The sequence below is a fragment of the Miniopterus schreibersii genome (genome assembly GCF_964146895.1).
Source record: "Miniopterus schreibersii genome assembly, chromosome: 21".
Lineage (NCBI taxonomy): Eukaryota > Metazoa > Chordata > Mammalia > Chiroptera > Miniopteridae > Miniopterus > Miniopterus schreibersii.
Genome location: NC_138123.1, coordinates 8,107,689 through 8,125,516, shown reverse-complemented (window position 1 = coordinate 8,125,516; position 17,828 = coordinate 8,107,689). Strand labels below are relative to the sequence as shown.

General features: G+C 36.6%; 1 protein-coding gene across 9 annotated transcripts in view; it reads left to right on the top strand.

The window, feature by feature from the left end:
* The window catches only part of CDC42BPA (CDC42 binding protein kinase alpha), a 145,877-nt gene that overhangs the window by 27,809 nt on the left and 100,240 nt on the right, over positions 1-17,828 (top strand). For all 9 annotated transcript variants that reach the window (XM_081124177.1, XM_081124176.1, XM_081124175.1 and 6 more), the window contains 2 exons: positions 12,635-12,718; positions 15,620-15,715. In XM_081124177.1, coding sequence (XP_080980303.1) covers positions 12,635-12,718; positions 15,620-15,715 — 180 coding nt within the window. The remainder of the gene's footprint in view (positions 1-12,634; positions 12,719-15,619; positions 15,716-17,828) is intronic.

The following is a 17,828-nucleotide window of genomic DNA, read 5'->3' as shown; positions in this document are numbered from 1 at the left end:
TGAAGGGCATCTCGATTGCTTCCAAGTTTTGGCAATTGTGAATAAAGTTGCTGTAAACATCCTGTGGGATATTGTGTGGACATAAATTTTCTTTTCATTTGGGTAAATACCAAGGAGCGTGATTGCTGGATCATATGAGTGTTAAGTTTTATAAGACTGCCAAAATGTCTTCCAAAGTGGCTGTACCATTTTGTATTCCCACCAGCAATGAATGAGAGTTCTGTTGCTTCATATCCTCAACAGAATTAGGAGTTGTATTTTACATTTTGGCCATTCTAACAGGTGTGTAGTGATATTTCATGGATGTTTTAACTTGTAATTTTCTAATGATAGGTGATATTGAGCATCTTTTCAGTAGCTTATTTGCCGTCTGTATATATCTTCTTTGATGAGGTGTCTGTTAAGATCTTTGGCTTATTTTCTTAAAGGGGTTTGTTTTGTGATTGTTGAGTTTCAAGAGTTCTTTGTTTATTTTGGATAAAGGTCCTTTATTAGATGTGTCTTTTGTATAATTGATAAGCTAGAATTGATTAAAATGTAACTTATGAGACAGCATATTCTAATTTTTCAATGCTTTTGAGATTTATTAAAATTTGTTTTATGGTCCTGAGATAGCCTATTTATATGAACACTCCATGTGCATTTGAAAATAATTTTTATTCTATATTTGTTGTTTGTAGTCTTTTGAGAGGGGAGTATTAAAGTCTTCAAATATAGTCATATGTCTGTCCTTCCTATCATTTCGTCCAATATATATACTGATTTTTAGACAAATGAGTTTTAAAGTTTGTGAAAATAATTAAGAATCATCAGAAAAACTTTAAAAAACTGGAACAATGACAGACCCACTATATTTTACTTTAATTTTTATTCCACTATATTTTAAAACATGTTATAAAGTCTCAACAGATAGCACATGAATAAGAAGTTGAGAAATGGTCTAACACACATACGAATTTAGTATTTGCCAAAGGCAGCATCTCAGTTAGTGCAAAAGAGAGAATTTTTAATAAATGGTCTTGAGACAACTGAATAGCAAATTGGAAAAGTCCTTTTGTGGGTCCAATTAAAACAATTGGTAGAGTAAAGCAGTGATTTTTAAAAATAGAAAACACTGATTTCTCCCAAACTAGTTTTACCAGGGGATTAGAGATCACTCATCTTTACCTAGTAGGGCCCACCTAGTTTTGTTTTAAACTATTGGGATTTATACTCTGCAACTAGCATAGCAATTCTAGCCAGTGTTAGAATTGTTTATTCATATGATCAGTCCAGGTTCATTGCAAATAAAGTTTCTGTTAAAAAAAAAATTGTGCTACAGAACAGAGAAGGTATGCAACACTGGAAAGTTCAACAGGTTTAGCAGTGTCAGGACAAAGTGACTTTCTTCACTTAAAGGACTGTCTATTATCTCTCCTTCTATTCCAAATCTAGAAAATGACTACTTGGTAAGAGGTACTGAATATATGTGAGAATGTAAATCCTTGTTAGGAATTATTATTTTCATTCCTTTGGAAACCTGGTCAAACCCTTCAGGGTCTCACTCAGTTTTGCTCTCTGGAGATGTTCTGGTGGGGGAGGGTTTGGAGGTTGGTTGTAGCAGGATTTGGAGCAGCAGGCGCTGTGTAGAACTAGTCTATGTGCAAGTCCTTATTAGGAGATTTAAAGGGCTCACTGCCTTGTGAGCATTGAGAATCAATTCTCTGAGGAGGCTGAGTGTAACCAGGGCTTGGAATTATTTCTCGTGTAAGAGAGCTCTGTTTAACCCAGAAAAGATAAACTCAAATAGTATGCACAGGTTTGGCCTAGTCTAGTCTTTCACGTCCTAAAAGCACAGTAGCCATTTTCTAAACTCATCAACTTTATCTGAATTAAAAAAATACAAGGAATTTTCACCCCTATCCCAAGCTTAAGCAAACTTTCCATATTAAAAAAAACACACCAAAAACTTACTCAGGGCTGGCTGGATAGATTACAGCTGGATGGGCTAAAATTTTTTTCTAGTGTTGATCAGTACATGAGATTCCAGCTGCCATCTCTTTGATTCGCAATAACCCTTTTCTGAGATAGTTGATAGACATCTAGTAGTGGATGGCATTTTTTACTCTTCTGTCCAGGATGCAGATAGTGTGGCTCCCTTTATTTCATTGGTGAGTGTTGGACTTCAGGCTTGGATCTCAAGAAGTGGACATACACAAGGAGGTCTACCTCTGCTGGGCCATTCATCAGTTGTGATCATCGCACTTGGAAGGGACACAGTAGAAACTGTAACTGTCATGCTTGTTATTTTTGTAGGGGGGATATAGCCAGGCTAACAGATCTTGTACTTGGGAGAGTCTCTGCACCTCACCTCGTGGCTGAGAGTCATTGAAGTGGTGCTCACATGTGGCTGGGGTAGAATAGGTTCTACTGCCTACATGGGAGTCATAGAGACCACCAGAGACCAGGCCTTTCTTGGTCCAGAAATTGTAGGTTCCAGGGGGAAGCCCCCATACAGTCATCTCTGCAGTACACAGGAGATGAGCAGGTTTTCAGCAGGCATCTCCACATTGTCATTCCCATGGTGTGAATGCAGATCTGGTCAGAAATGGTTTTCATGGCTCCAAACGTCCAAGAAGAAACATAGGAACCCTGCCGATAATGTCTTTTTAATGTTGAGACAGTTTGGCCACTATTCCTGGATACCAAAGTTTTCTTAGGCAGATCCATTTTCTTAGCAGACTGTATTTTCTGAGGCAGCTTGGGTCTATCCAGGCAAGTCTCAAACGGCCCATTCAGCTCATGTCCTTATTATGGATGCTGAATAGTTCATCTAAACGGGTGTGAAATAAGATCTCGTGGCGTAATAGGCAGCACCATCAGGCAGAAAAGGACTGCTAGGACCCATAACACTTCGGGATTTGAATCCTGGGTTTACTGAAGCCATGGAAACCTGAGTCTGCAGTTGCCATGTCCAGTCCTAACACCTGGTTCCTAGAACCACATTCACCGTTGTTGCTACTGGGACAACATATAAAATATTTTAATCACATGATTATTCTGAACCTAAGAGATAAATGTGGAATTCTACATCCAGCAGAGAAGACACATTCTATTCCTAGTACACATAGATCATTCTTAAAATTTATTATGTTCCAGGCCAAAAAGCATGCCTGAATAACTTCCAAAAGAATCAGTATGACGCAGACCATGATCTCTGACCTTAATAAAATATAATTAGAAGTTAATATAAGTTAGCTAAAAATGACCCATATGTTTGCACACTTAAAGGCATAGATTATAAGGAAAATTACATAATTAGATATGAATGTAAACTCTACATTTCGAAATTTGTGAGATAGTTAAAGAGAGATTTATAGCTTATAATACATTTACCAGGAAACAAGAAACTTTGGTAACTGCTGTGGGCTCAATTGTGTCTCCCTTCCAACTCCCTCAAAAAAATTATTGACTTCCTAACCTCCAGTACCTCAGAAGGTGATCCTGTTTGGAAATAGGTTCTTTACAGAGGTAACTAAGTGAAAAGGAAATAATTCGGGTGGCTCCTAATATAATATAATAATATAATTGCTGTCCTTATAAGAAGGGAAAATTTGAATGCAAGTGTGGATGGGAGAAATGAAGTGAAGACGGGTGAAGATGGCTGCCTCCAGCCAAGGAGAGAAAGCTGTAAGATGAAGGCAGATGTCAAACTTTTTTATTCATTATACTCAGTACTCAGCACAGTGCTTGTAAATATAATAAACTTCCTAATCAGAGGTTTAAAAACAAAAATGAAGTTCTTTTTTTATTCATGCTTTTCTCTCTTTACTAATGAAAGTCATACTTACTAATCATATACTATAATTCAAACATGTTCTGTGCCCTTGTTTAGGGTCACAGTCTTATCAGCAAGTGGAAAAGGGACAAGGCATTGTGATCTATAATTTTGAGGCATTTCTTTCCAATTGTATTTCTATTCATAGGTAATAAAATTGGAATAGTTTTGTAAACCTTAATATCTAACTAGCTTTTTACCAAATATTTTATCGTTTCCCCATGTGTTGAAATATTTCTTTGTAAACCTGATTTCTAATGACTTCATAAAAGCTCATTATGTGGATGTTTCTGTAATTTACTTAACAATAATGTTAAGGGAGAATGTATGCTCTGTATATAAGGATTTTTTCCCTGTGCAATTCCCCAGCACCTGCATTAGTATCTCATATATAGTAGGCGCTCAATACATACATGCAAAATAAAGGAAGGAAATATTTAGGTAGTTTTACTTGTTCTGTATTATAAATGTATAAATAATGCTCTGCAAATCCTTTTTGTACATAATACTTTCATTGCATTTCAAATGATTTTCTAAATCGTTTTTTCTAGAATAAATTTCTAGAAGACCTTGGTGGTTGGAAGGATATGGACGAAGTTAAAAGATTTTGATTAGTTTTCTCTGTGAAATAATGTGAACTGTGGTTCTCTATTTTTATACTTTCATTTTATAAGTTTTATATAATATATTCTACAAGAACCAAACAGTTTTTTATTTTAAGTGCTCTTCTTTTTATGCAGGGAACAGTTAGTGGTCTCTTGACTGGAATAGAGGGTGTTGCTGCTGGAGAAAGCTGAGGACTGGAAGGTCACGTGGGCTGGGCAGTTGCATGGCTTGGCGTGCAGGGCTAGGGAGCTCCGGACGGAGTCCACTCAGATGTCTGGTAATAAGCAGAGGAGTGATACAATCAGAATTCTTTTAGCAAGGCAGTGCTGCTGACAGTGTAGAGGGAGGAGCAGGCAGGAGGAGACCAAAGGCAGGAAGACCCTGGATTTCCCACTCTCAGGCCCCCACATCAAATCAGTCATCTTTTATATCCTAAATATCCTAAGTATTCCTTGAATTTCCTCCTCTCTTCCCTTGGTAGGTCCTCAGTACGTTAAGCCTCAGCTACCACTGCAGTCTTCTAATTTCTTTCCCTGCCTCAGAACCATTCTCCAGAGACCTGATCTAGCCAAATCCAACTATGAAGAATAGTTCCCTGTTACCTACATTTTAAAGCTCTGGTTGATTAACATGGCCTGCAAGCTCCTCCATTGTTTGGACCCTTCAGCCTCATTTCGTACTACTCCCTGCCAGGAGGAAAACCTTTCCTAGGAAAGAAAACTGCTTACCGTCCCTGAACATATGTACCCATCTCTCCCACACGGATATTTCTTGGCGTCTGCGCCTTGTTCATGCTGCCTGCACTTCCCACTCTGCAACCAAACTCACTTGGTCCCCCTTTTCTGGGGCTCACTAAGGTGTCAGTCACCTATTCCAAGAAACTTTGACATATATTCACATACTGCACACCTCCCTCCCTCCCCAACTCTTGCCTTTTGAATCAGGGATCTTTCTTCTTTGCTTTTTATAGGACCTTGTTTTTACCTTTTTTTTTTTTTCCGTGTTGTACTGTAATTATCTCTTTAGGTATGTTTCCCACAGAGGACCGAGAGATTTGAGAGTCAAGGACTCTTATTTATCTTCGTATCCTCAGTAGTAGCATAGATGTATAGTAAGGTAGTGAAAAGTGAGCCTGTTATTTTTTTCAGATGGAATAATGAGGGCCTGAACTAGGCCAGCAGCAGTGAGAAAGAAGGGTGGGTGGGAGGGACAGATTGGAAAGAAGTCACTTTGGATGTCAGTGATGAGTTCAGGGTAGAAAGTCATAGATGATTGAAGTATGCAACTTGAGTAGATGAGTTTTGTATACAGGTTTTTGACTTGTTAAATCTGAGATATTTGTCGAACATGCTGGAGATGACTAGTAGGCGTCTCAATCTCTGGGTCTAGGTATTAGGAGACGAGGGCTTAGGGGTCACCAGCATGTAGGTATTAACTGGGGCATTTGGAGCAGATAACACACATCAGGAAGGAGAGAAGATACATGAAAGGGAGTAGGGACCCTTGGGGGACACCATTTAACAGGTTACAGAAAAAAGAAAAGGGTATATTGATTGTCAGCAATGTCTAATAATAGGAGGTTGAAGCAGATGGGAATTGAGAGCAGTATGTTTTACTTAGAAATTAGAAGGTCATTATTGATCTTTGAGAGAATAATTTCAGTCCAGTAGAGTGAAATGAAACTAGATTGATGTGATTGAAAGGGGTAGAGAAGGAAATAAATGTTGAGCAGGTGGAAGAAGCAAGCGTGTGCTATTAAAAATGGGCTTGACAGAGAAATGAGGCCTTATGGAAAACATGGGATGTGATACCAGTTGCTTTAGGGGAAGGTAGGATGGTGGTAAAATTCTTGTTTTATTTTTGGTCTTGGAAAAGCTTGTCAGTTGATATTCAGGAGCCAGAAAGGGGGGGGGGGGTTGAAGTCCAGAAACAAATCTTAATGGGACCATGGCAACAAGGAAAGGAGGGGGAGGGTCTAGGATCCAGATATTGATAACTCAGAAGATACCGTTAGCCTTGAAGAGTGGTGGGAACACTTCTTCCTTGGTCCTAATGGAAAAGAAGGACGAGTAGAAATGTAGAAATGTTTAAAGATGGCACGAGGGAATGTGAAGGGTCTGTTTTTTATGAAGCAGGAGACCAGGTCATGAATTGCAGGTCAGGAGTGGATAGGAGAGGGGTGGGGTAGGCAGTGGTGGCAGTGGGACACGGGGTATTTTAGAAGATTGGTAAAGGACAGAGAGTTAATGGTGGTACTGCAGGTAGATTTTAGGGCTCGGTTCAGGTTGAGCTATGGAAATAAAGGAAACAATAATAATAATACTTAAAGGATACTCCCCCCCCCCCCATAAAAGGGACTAGAAAAAGAATAGGCACTGGAGTATTACTTATAGTTACTCATTAGGATTGTGAGGCAGATAGTTAAAGACAGTGGTATTTGTTCTATAGACCTAATGCCAGGAAAAATTGAAGATTGGAGTGCAGGGCTTGGGAGTAGGCTGCAGGAGACAGCACTCTGGCCATCATTTGACTAGAAGTAAGTCCTCCCTGGTCACAGGCCATTCCAATTTAGACCTCTGGATTCAGCTCAGAGCATCTAAAGCATGACTGATAATATTTGAGATTCAGTGTGAGAAGGTGTCTTTTTCCCCCCTTTTTTGGTATATTCTTGCTCTATATTTATGTTGATTAAAATTATGTAAAATAAAAGCAACAAACAGATTGCAGATAATCTATTCTGTTACTTGAGGATAGAGTGAACTTTTGTATAGAAAAGTAGCATTGGATGGATTGTGAGCTCTTGCTGCTTAGTTAGTTCTTCATTCCTGATTAAAATATGTCTGGTGGCCTTACATATCCTGTAGTATTTATCAACTAATAGGTTTTGAAATGGAAAGACAACCCTAAAAGATAATTATTTCCTGCAAGGTATTTTGTCTTTTACCAGGAATTTGTAAATAGGTACATAGACCCAATGGATAGGCTCACCTCTGGTACGGATATCTGATAACAGCAGCATTTCTATCAATTATGCTTTTTCTTAAAAAAACACACAAAAACTATGAAAATAAAAGCATAATGTAGCTCCTACAAGACATGCATAATTCATGGGAAAACAATAAAGGAGCAAGATATAATTGAAAATCAACAGCTCTACGAATTAAGAACCTTCTCTCTACGACTCAGTTGTCAGTTACTGCTTAACTTAACGCTGGGTTTTCCTTTTTGCTTTCAGGAAAACCTTTAACTTACGCCCTGGGTGTTGCCTGTCCACAGTTTCCTGGTGGCTCACCGCTTCTGCCTGCTCCAGCCTTGCTCCGGCAGCTTCCAGGCTTCTGGGCTTCAGAGCTTGTTGTGAAAGCTTGCTGCTTTGGCCTGCTACCCCTGCTTCAGGTGTCAAAAGCTTTTAATTAGCTTGCTTCCTCTAATTACTATAACTAGGCCCTATGTGTCTGCATAACCTAGTCCTAGGGTCTGAAAGGAGAATTCTTTTTAGCCATTCATTCTTCCTTAAAACTCTTGTACCTTGGCTCTCCTCGGATCAAGGGAGAGTAAAAGAAATTTGAAGTTAATAGTGCATGATTCACCTTTGATAGCCTCCACATACTCGGGCTAGTCTTCAGTCCACAGGGCACGCTGGTGTGGGCATACTGTATTTTTATAGCCAATGTCTGTTCTGACTGGTTGATGCCCATGCTGTACCGATTAAGTATTTTGACTATAGCTATTGTATATATACATTGTGTCTCCATAGAGAGGCTACCTTTAGCTGTTTAGTAAACTCTTTGTTGTATTTTTAGTTTGCTTGTTAAAGGGACTTAGTATTTTTTCATTAACTGTTTTAAACACAAACTGATCACCAACAGAGAAGTTTATAAAAAAACAAATACAGTGATTTCCATACATATTAACAGTGATCACCGTTAACATGTCAATAGGTATCAAGATTCTAGGCATGATGAATGGGAAGGTGTCTTCAGGACCGAGAGAACTATTCAGTACTTAAAGAACACTAGGTCTGTCATCAACTAGGGAGGACTGTCAAACCTACTTTATTTATTTATTTATTTATTTATTTATTTATTTATTTATTTATTTATTTATTTATTGTTTAAAATATTACAGATGTCCCTTTTTCTCCCCAATGACCCGTTCCACCCTGTCCCTTCTCCCTCCCCAGTCCCTCTCCCCACCATTGTTCATATCCTTGGGTTGTGCATATATGCATATAAATTCTTTGTAAACCTACTTTAGAGTGGTGTTAGAATTAAATAAGGTGATATGTAAGGTGCTTAGCCCAGTGCCAGGCACAGAGTAAGCTTTCTGTAAAAGAGAGTTGTTTATTATTTTATTATCATTAATAATAAATGATGGTAGGGGAGATAAAAGACAAAGACACGAGGCAATAAATAGTGAACAGTCACAACGGACAAAAGATAATAAAGGCTAAATTGTAAAGTCAAGACTTTAAAAGCCATGTGTATTGTTTAGAGAGCATCATGAGCTGGAATGATCTGTTGTACAGTTAATAAATCTTAAAATATACACTTGTATCTCTTTTATCATAATACCTTTTTAATTTAAGTTTCAGTATCATTTTAGTAGTATACTTGAAGCTGAGTATTGATGTCATACAACTTTCTGTTTATATCTACCTGTATGGATTATAAACCATCCACTATTTATTCAACAAATATTTGTCGAATACCTATTGATTGACACCCAGATAAATTACAAATCATTCATTCAACAAATATTTATTGAGTATCTGTTGATTGTCAAGCAGTGGGCATATACTAGGGAAAAATGAGAATAAATTATTCCTGTCCTCATAGAGCTTGTATTTTAGTGAGTGAGGCAAACAATAAGCAAAATACAAAAGTAGAATATATAGTTTGTTAAATAATAGGAAGGAGCTAAGGGGAGAAGGAAGCAAAGAAATGGGATAGAAAGTGTGAAAGGGCAGAAGTACATTTCAGTGAGGAAGTGAGAGAGCAAACCATGTGGGGGAAGACTATTCAAGACCTAGAGAATAGTGATAAATGCAAAGGCCCTGAGTTGGGATTGAACCAGGTCACCAATGAGTCTGGAGCAGAGTGAGGTAGAAGAAGAGTGGTATGAGATCTCAGAGGTTGGAGGGCCAGAAGATACTGGCCTTGTAAGTTATAGAAAGAATTTTGATTTTCACTTGGAGCGAGATCGGCAACTGTTGGAAGTTTTAGAGCAGAGTGTCTTGATCTGAGCTATGTTTATAGAGGATCATTGGGGCTGCCATGTTGAGAATAGATTGTGAGGGGTTAGGGCAGAAGTAGAGAGGCCAGGTAGGACAATACAGGCAAAGTATGATGGTAGCTTGTACTTGGATGGACCAGAGGAGAGATGGTGAATTCTGGATATAGTAAATGTACACTAGATTTGCAGAACTGCATGGCAACTGTTTCTTGGATATTGAAATTCTGTTTAATATAGGGTAATCATTCCTAAATTAGATATTGTAGCTATGTGATGATACTTAAATTTTGTTTAAGAACTCATTCCTTTACATGTCATCTACTGATTTTTTTCTATAGTGTTGCAATTTTTCTAACATCATAGTGCTTTTAATATGAAGTCTTTAAAGACATCTTTATATTTGTTTTAAAAAAAATCTTTGTTCTGTGTTAAATTTATAATCTTGCCGTTCATAGTAAATATACTTTTCATTTTGGTCAAATTAAATAGGAAAGGACATTTTTACATACTATCCTCTTATGTCTCAGTTAGCAGTGGTTCTTGAAATCTAGGACCTGAAGTTAGAATTCTAAGGAAGTCCTTTTTTTTTTTTTTGTTCTACTGAAATGAATATAAAAATGACTTGTAGGTTCAAAGGAGAAAAGCAAGATCCGTTTTTATTTTGTTACTTTATCAGCTTCTTATTCTTGTCTCATCAGGTTATCAGCTTGATAATTCAAGAACATTTCCTGAACTGACATTTTTATTTCATCACACCCTATGTCTTTCCAGAAAAGTTTTTAGGCAACTCATGAATATGTCACAAGATGGCTTTGAGAATGTTTTTCATCCTTAAAGCAGCCTGGGATTCCTGATTACCACATAGATGTGTAGAATGGGTCTCATTTGGCCCTTATCAGCCACACTACAATAGCTCAATAATTAGTGCTAATTTCATGACCGAGGTGTGGTATTACACACTATTCCATTCAATGCTTCAAATTTTGCATGATTCGTACAGAAAATGTAGAAATATGAATAGAAATCATATCACCTAGAAATACCTGATTTTGTAATATTTTGGTGTCTTTCCCAGTTATACATATGGCATACAAATTTATAGGTATATATACAAAAAGTAATCTAGTATATGAACTTTACTGAACTTATTTTAAACAGATATTGTGAACTTTTCCCTATTAAATAATAGTTTTTAACAGTATTTTCAAGAATAACTTTCTATAATTTTGTGATATATTTAGTCAGCTCCATCTTTCAGAATATTTATTTCCATTATTTTACTATTGAAAAGCTATACTATGGTAAATATTGTGGCTTAATTTTTATTTGTATATACTTTCAATTTAGGATATTTCTGGTTATATATCTATGTATATGGATGTGTCATGAAATTATGGAAAGTTAGAAGTTGAAGAGATCAAAGTTTCTCACTTCATAGTTAAGAAAGTGAAGTAATGGGGATGTATAATGTCTGCCATCTATTAGTGGTGTAGAGCAAACGACAGTTAAGAGATTGGGCAAAATGTGCTTAGTGCAAGGCCTGACACATAATAATAGCTAACACTTATTGAACACTTACTTACTAAGTGCCAGACCCTGTTGTGAGCACTTTATACTTATATTATTTCAGTCTTTACCACAACTATGTAAGGTAAGTACTATTAGTAACTGCTAAATTGTTGAGAACATTTGTTTTGAAAGGTTATTTACCCAGAGTTATATAGCTCATAACAGAGCCAGGATGCAAACCCAAGAGGTCTGACTGCAGATTCTATTGGGGTTTGGAGTAGCACCTCATAAGCAAATGCATTAGTGTTTCTACAATGAATCATGTTTGTCTTTTCAGTAAGTGAGATTAAAAGTCAGAGAAAAAAATACTATAATAGCCTGATGGCAATACATACTGCCAAATGGGTTGTGGAAACCTTTTGACTTTTAGTGTTGCAGGTAAGGGTACCTGGCATTTAGAACACATTCCATATGTGTTGGTGAAGACTGCTCCTAACAGTAGTTACCATCAGATACTTACATACTCATACACGCAGGAAATTGGTGAATCATATAGCCAGGCATACTTTTCTCACAATGCGATGTCAGGATACCCTAAATCAGAATAAGAGAGGGCTTAAGTGATTGTCATCCGTGTCTCTTCCCTGTCCTAAGCGTGGGCATGTCAAGCTCATTGCTCCTGTCCTTCTGACCATTTGCACTCCCAATTGTGCAACATGTAATTTGAGTCTCCTGAGTAGCCAAACTTGTATTTTCAGCCTTTCAGAGATCTTGGTGAAACAGTGTTTCAAGTTTTCCTTGCTCTTTATTACAGCCCCCTTTCTTTATTTTTTCCATCTTTATTGAGAAATAATTGACATATAATATTGTATAATATTAAGGTGTACAAAATGATGATTAGATACATGTACATACTGTGAAATGGTTTCCGCAATAAAGCTAACACCTCCTTCCCCTCACATAATTATTGTGTGTATGTATGTGTAAGTTGGGGTTTTGTAATAGTATGTAAGAATATGTGGTGTGAAAATTAATATAATTTTCAGTTTATTTTATGTTGCTTGATCCCACAAAACAGATTGTTTTGACAGCAGGCATTCAAGCATTGTGTTGGAATTTGGCATGCAACATTTAATAAGCTCTGGTACTTCATCTTGTACATTTTGGTTCATTTCTTAGTGATAGTAGATGTTGAGTTTAAATTCCAGGGCACAAAACTTGAAAAGGAGAATGTAATAAATAATCACTAACTGATACAGTGTTCACAAAAATAGTTATTTGTTTGGCACTTGTTCATTAATGTAACTCTTTCACCTGACAGTATTATTTGATTTAGGATCTTAAAATTTGAACTACATGGAAATCATTGATAATTTTGGTATTTATTTTTTTACAGAGAGGAAAGAGGAAAATGGATGGCTGAAAAGAGTATTATTTGTTTTATTTTAAAAGTTGTATTTCTTTTTCTAGGTTGCTGTAGTGAAACTAAAAAATGCAGATAAGGTATTTGCCATGAAAATACTGAATAAATGGGAAATGCTGAAAAGAGCAGAGGTAAGATTCTAATTATTGGAATATTTAAATAAAATTTTAGAAATATTTTTAGAGGAGATGTAAAATTATAGAGTCAATAGATCTTTAAATATCATTTAATAACATTTTATCTATGATGACATATTTTAAGGCCTAAGAGACAGATTCACTAATTCACAATTGTGATATAGTTATGATAAAAGTTATAATTTATGGTGCTAATTTAATATTAGTAGTACATCAGAACTGATCATGCCACCTCAGAAGTATATGCAATGTAAAATAAAAATAAGAGGGACTGCGAAATGATGTTAATCAGAGGTGTTGCCATTGGCTACCCTGGGGTACTCCAGTTTGTGTATACTGAGGTTGAAGTGATTTTAAAATAATTTTTACACTAAGGGATTTTCATGTTGTGCCAGCTCTAGAATTTATCCACTCCCTAGTTTAAACTCCACAGTAGTGGAACTCTTGGGTTTGGGTGGGCAGGTATACATTAAACTTTGGTAACGATTTCCAAATTGTCTTCTAAAACATTGGATCAGTATATCTTTGCACTCATAGTATGTAAAGGTGTTTGTTGTCTCACTCATTTGTCAGTTGTGGGTGTTATCAGATAATTTCTCTTTCTTGAATTATGTGAAAAAATTTTTGCTGACAAATAAGTTAAGAAATGACATCTCATGTTTGGTTCAGTCATCAAATATAGATATTGGAGATGTAAAAGTAAATTGACATCTTGATGTATAAGACCTGATATTGGAATTCTTGCATTTCGCAATTTAAAATTCCACTTGTTTATCTACTTTTTAAAAATGGAAAAATTTGGCATGTCCCCCCTCAAATATTAGAGAGAATAATTGAGTTATTATTTGAAAGAATTTCTCTGTGATAGTATTTTATAGGTGATAGATGTCTTTACTATTAATAAATGAGAAGGCAAAGTACATACAATCATGAGTGGATTTTCTTGTTTTAACACATGATTTCCAAGTATTCAGGAAATTTTGTGCTCTATAGGAATGTATAAGAATGTTGCTCTGATGAATGCATACCTATGGATCTAGGGAAGAGAATTGTGACAATTTTACAGAATTATTATTTATATTTCGTCTATATTAACTTCTATTTTAGCATAGGTATTCCTCTTGCTCTTTCTCTTTAACCAGTAGCCCATTAAGGATAAAGTTTAAACAATATATAGCTGAATATTAAAAATATAAAACTGCAAAATAGTTAAAACCATCACTGTGGCAAGCAGAAAATTTGGTTGAATAGAAACTGAGTGATAGAATCTGAAGAAGTTATTGCATTTTTAGAGACTTAAATGTTCTGTTTTTAAAGGGGGGTATTTTTTTAAAATCCAGTAGAGATTGTTATAGCCTTTAACTATGCTAAATCCTTGGGACAACTTTATGAACCCCACGGTATACATGCATCATGGTCTGGTTAATATTGATCTATGACAAGTTTTCTCAGCATTGGCACTTGTGATATTTGGCATCAAGTAACTCCTTGTGGGGCTGTCCTGTGCATTGTAGGATGTGTGGCAGCATCCCTGGCCTCTTCCCACAGGATGCCAGTAGCATTAAAGCCCTTCCCCCCAGTTGTGACAACCAACTGAGGACAATGTGACATATTGAAGCAAAAAAAGAGATTGCACTTCACATCTAAAGTCAGTATCTGAGGCATTAATAGAAATAGTTTAATCCTGAATGTTTATGGATAAAGTTATATGAGGCCTGGATTTGCTTAAAAATTTGTGTGTGTGAGTGCACACACGTGGGCATGCACATATGTGCATGGAGGGAGGGTTAGACGAAACGAGATTGAGCAGTAAAATTGTTGAAGTTGGTTGATGGGTACATGGGAGGAGGAGGCTATTTTATTCTCTTGTGTATGTTTAAAGTTTTATAAATAGTTTATTTTATAAATTTTTTTATTTATGTAAAGAAAAGATAGAGGATGTGGCAAATTGTGTGTGGTCTGTGTATGCTTATATATACACAGAAATTTTATGAGAAGATACTCAGACTTTATGTGGTAACCTCTGGACACAAGTGGATAATGAAAGTGAGGGGGCATGACTCAGGAGACTTCAGTTTCTCCTTTACCTTTCAATTGTTTTTGAACTTTCTGGCATAGTGGTTTTTTAAATTAATAATTTAAAGATGATATATGATAGAATTATATTGTATCATATAAAAGTATTTTTTATTTTTAACCACACATTTCTAAGGTACAATTCTGTTACTTTTAGTCACAGATGTGTGATCAAAGCATATGATGGGAAGAATATGTACTAACTTTATTCTATCGGGAGGAAGGGGGGAGAATGTGATAGTAGTAGGAAGGCTACAACTTGTATCTTATTTCCTTAAAAATAAAAAGATCAGAAGTAAATGTGGCAAAATGTTTTTTATATTATCTAGATCAGGAGTGGGGAATGTTTTTTCTGCCAAGGGCCGTTTGGATATTTATAACATCATTCAAGGGCCATACAAAATTATCAGCTTAAAAATTAGCTATGAAAATAGCTCCTAGATTTATTGAATTTCAAGTCCTGCCTATGGTTGCCTTGGCAGGGCCAGACCAAATGACTTCACAGGCTGAATACGGCCTGGGGGCCAGATGTTCCACATCCCTGATCTAGATGGTAGGTTGGACCATGATTGTTAAATGATTCTGTGTATTTCCTGATTATTTTGAACTCTTAATGGTATTTTAAGTGCACTACTTCAGTTGTCTAATTTCTGAGGGTGCTTTAAAACTTGACTTGCTGAAAACTCGTATAATATTGAATGTACTCTTTTTTTCCAGAACAGGAAGTGTAATAAATATATTAAGCAGTTATTAGCATAACATATTTCCTAGTTTTACATAAAGTGCCGTCTATCTAAAAATACTTTTTTTCCTTTTCAGACAGCATGTTTTCGTGAAGAAAGGGATGTGTTAGTGAATGGAGACAATAAATGGATTACAACTTTGCATTATGCTTTCCAGGATGACAATAACTTAGTAAGAACCATTTTTTCCAGTTTTATTGAGAAATAATTGACATATCACTGAGTAAGTTTAAGGCCTACAGCATGATGGTTTGAGTTACCTATATTGTGAAATGATTACCACAATAGGTTCAGCTAACACCTGTCTTCTCATGTAGATACGGTAAAAAGAAAATAGAAGAAAAAGGGAAAAAATTCTCCTTGTGTTGACAAATCTCAGGACTTACTCTCTTAACAACTTTCCTACGTATCATAGAGCAGTGTTAGCAATAGTCGTCATGTTGTGCATTACATCCTTAGTACTTATTTATCTTATAACTGGAAGTTTGTACCTTTTTATTTTTTTTAAATATGTTTTTATTGATTTCAGAAAGAGGAAGGGAGAAAAAGAGTGAGTTAGAAACACCAATGTTGAGAGAGAGTCATTGATCAGCTGCCTCCTGCACACCCCCTGCTGTGAATCGAGCCCTCATCCTGGGCATGTGCCCTGACTGGGAGTAGAACCGTGACCTCCTGGTTCATAGGTCGACTCTCAACCACTGGGCAACACCAGCCAGGTGGAAGTTTGTACCTTTGACCACCTTCCTTCAATCCCCTCTTCCTGGTTTCCCATGTCTGCTAATCACAAGTCTGATCTCTTTTTCTGTGAGTTTGGTGTCTGAAAGGAGTAGGGTTGTTTGAAAGATGAGAGGAAGGCTAGTGTGATTAGAATATAGCAACAAAGGGGAGAGAGAGAGGGGAAACGAGGCTTCCAGAGTGTGGATCGTGCTGAGGAATGAGATTTTATACTAATTTCAAAATGGGGTTTTTTTGTTTGTTTTTTAAATATATCTTTATTGATTTCAGAGAGAGGAGAGGAGAGGGAGAGAGAGAGACAGAAACATCAATGATGAGAGAGTCATTGATCAAGCCCGCAACCCGGGCATGTGCCCTGATCGGGAATCGAACCCAGATAGCCTGGATCCTAGGTCGAAACTCAACCCCTGAGCCACGCCCGGCCAGGCTCAAAGTGGGTTTTAAGGAGAGTGTGGTAAAGTTTTATACTTTACATAGAACATCTTGGCAGTAGTGTGGAGAATGGATTTCAGGAACAAAACTAGAGGAAAAAACTAGTTAGGGGACTTGTACAATATTTGGGTGACAGGCAACAAGGGCTTGAATAAGAGTGATAATCTCCTAGTAGGGATGAAGGGGAGGAGATGATTTCAGGTACTATTTAGGACATAAAATAATTAGAACTTTGCGTTTGAGTGGAAGTCAATGGAGGAGAGGAGTCAGAATGATTCCCAGTTTTCCAGGTCTGACTTGTGGGATTCAGTGGTTAGTACTTGGTGAATTGAGTTAGAGAAATAGGAAGAGAACATTTAGAGTAGAGGAGAAGATGGTTAGTTTAATTTTGTATGTGTGAGCTTTGGATTGTCACGTGATCCATTTAGTGGGGTAGATAGATAAGTCTGGTGCTTCTGAGGGTGATTAGCACTACAAATCTGGGAGTTCTTATGAATCAGGTTTTGGCAAGCTATGGCCTGCAGCTCAAATTTGACCCACCACTCATTTTTGTACAGCTTGCAAGCTAAGAATTGTTTTTATATTTTTAAATAGTTGAGGGAAAAATCAAAAGAAAAATATTTTGTGACATGAATATTATACAAAATTCAAATTTTAGTGGCCATAAAGTTTTATTGGAACACAGCCATGCCCATTGATTTATGTATTGTCTGCGGCTGCTTTTGTGCTACAGTGGCTGAGTCGACTAGTTGAGACAGAGACTGGCACTGTGACAGGGAAACACACTGTATGTGCTCAGCAGATTACAAACTGCAGTGACAGTTACAACTTGATAGCTTTGAAAGTGCTCTATATAGTGCTATACTATGACATTTTATTGTTTTTGTTAATAGTGCACACTCATCATGGCAAATTAAGGAGAGAAGAAAAAAGTAGACTTCAGATATCATGCATTTAAAGCACTGTAGAGTGTGAATTATTTTGTTAACAAATGACAGCATGGTGTTTATCATGCAACTACATTGTGACTGTATAATAAATGTTTACATTGCCACAGTTAGCAATCATCACAACATTCCTAACTCACAGGAAAGCAGCAGTCAGTAAAGTTAGAAAAT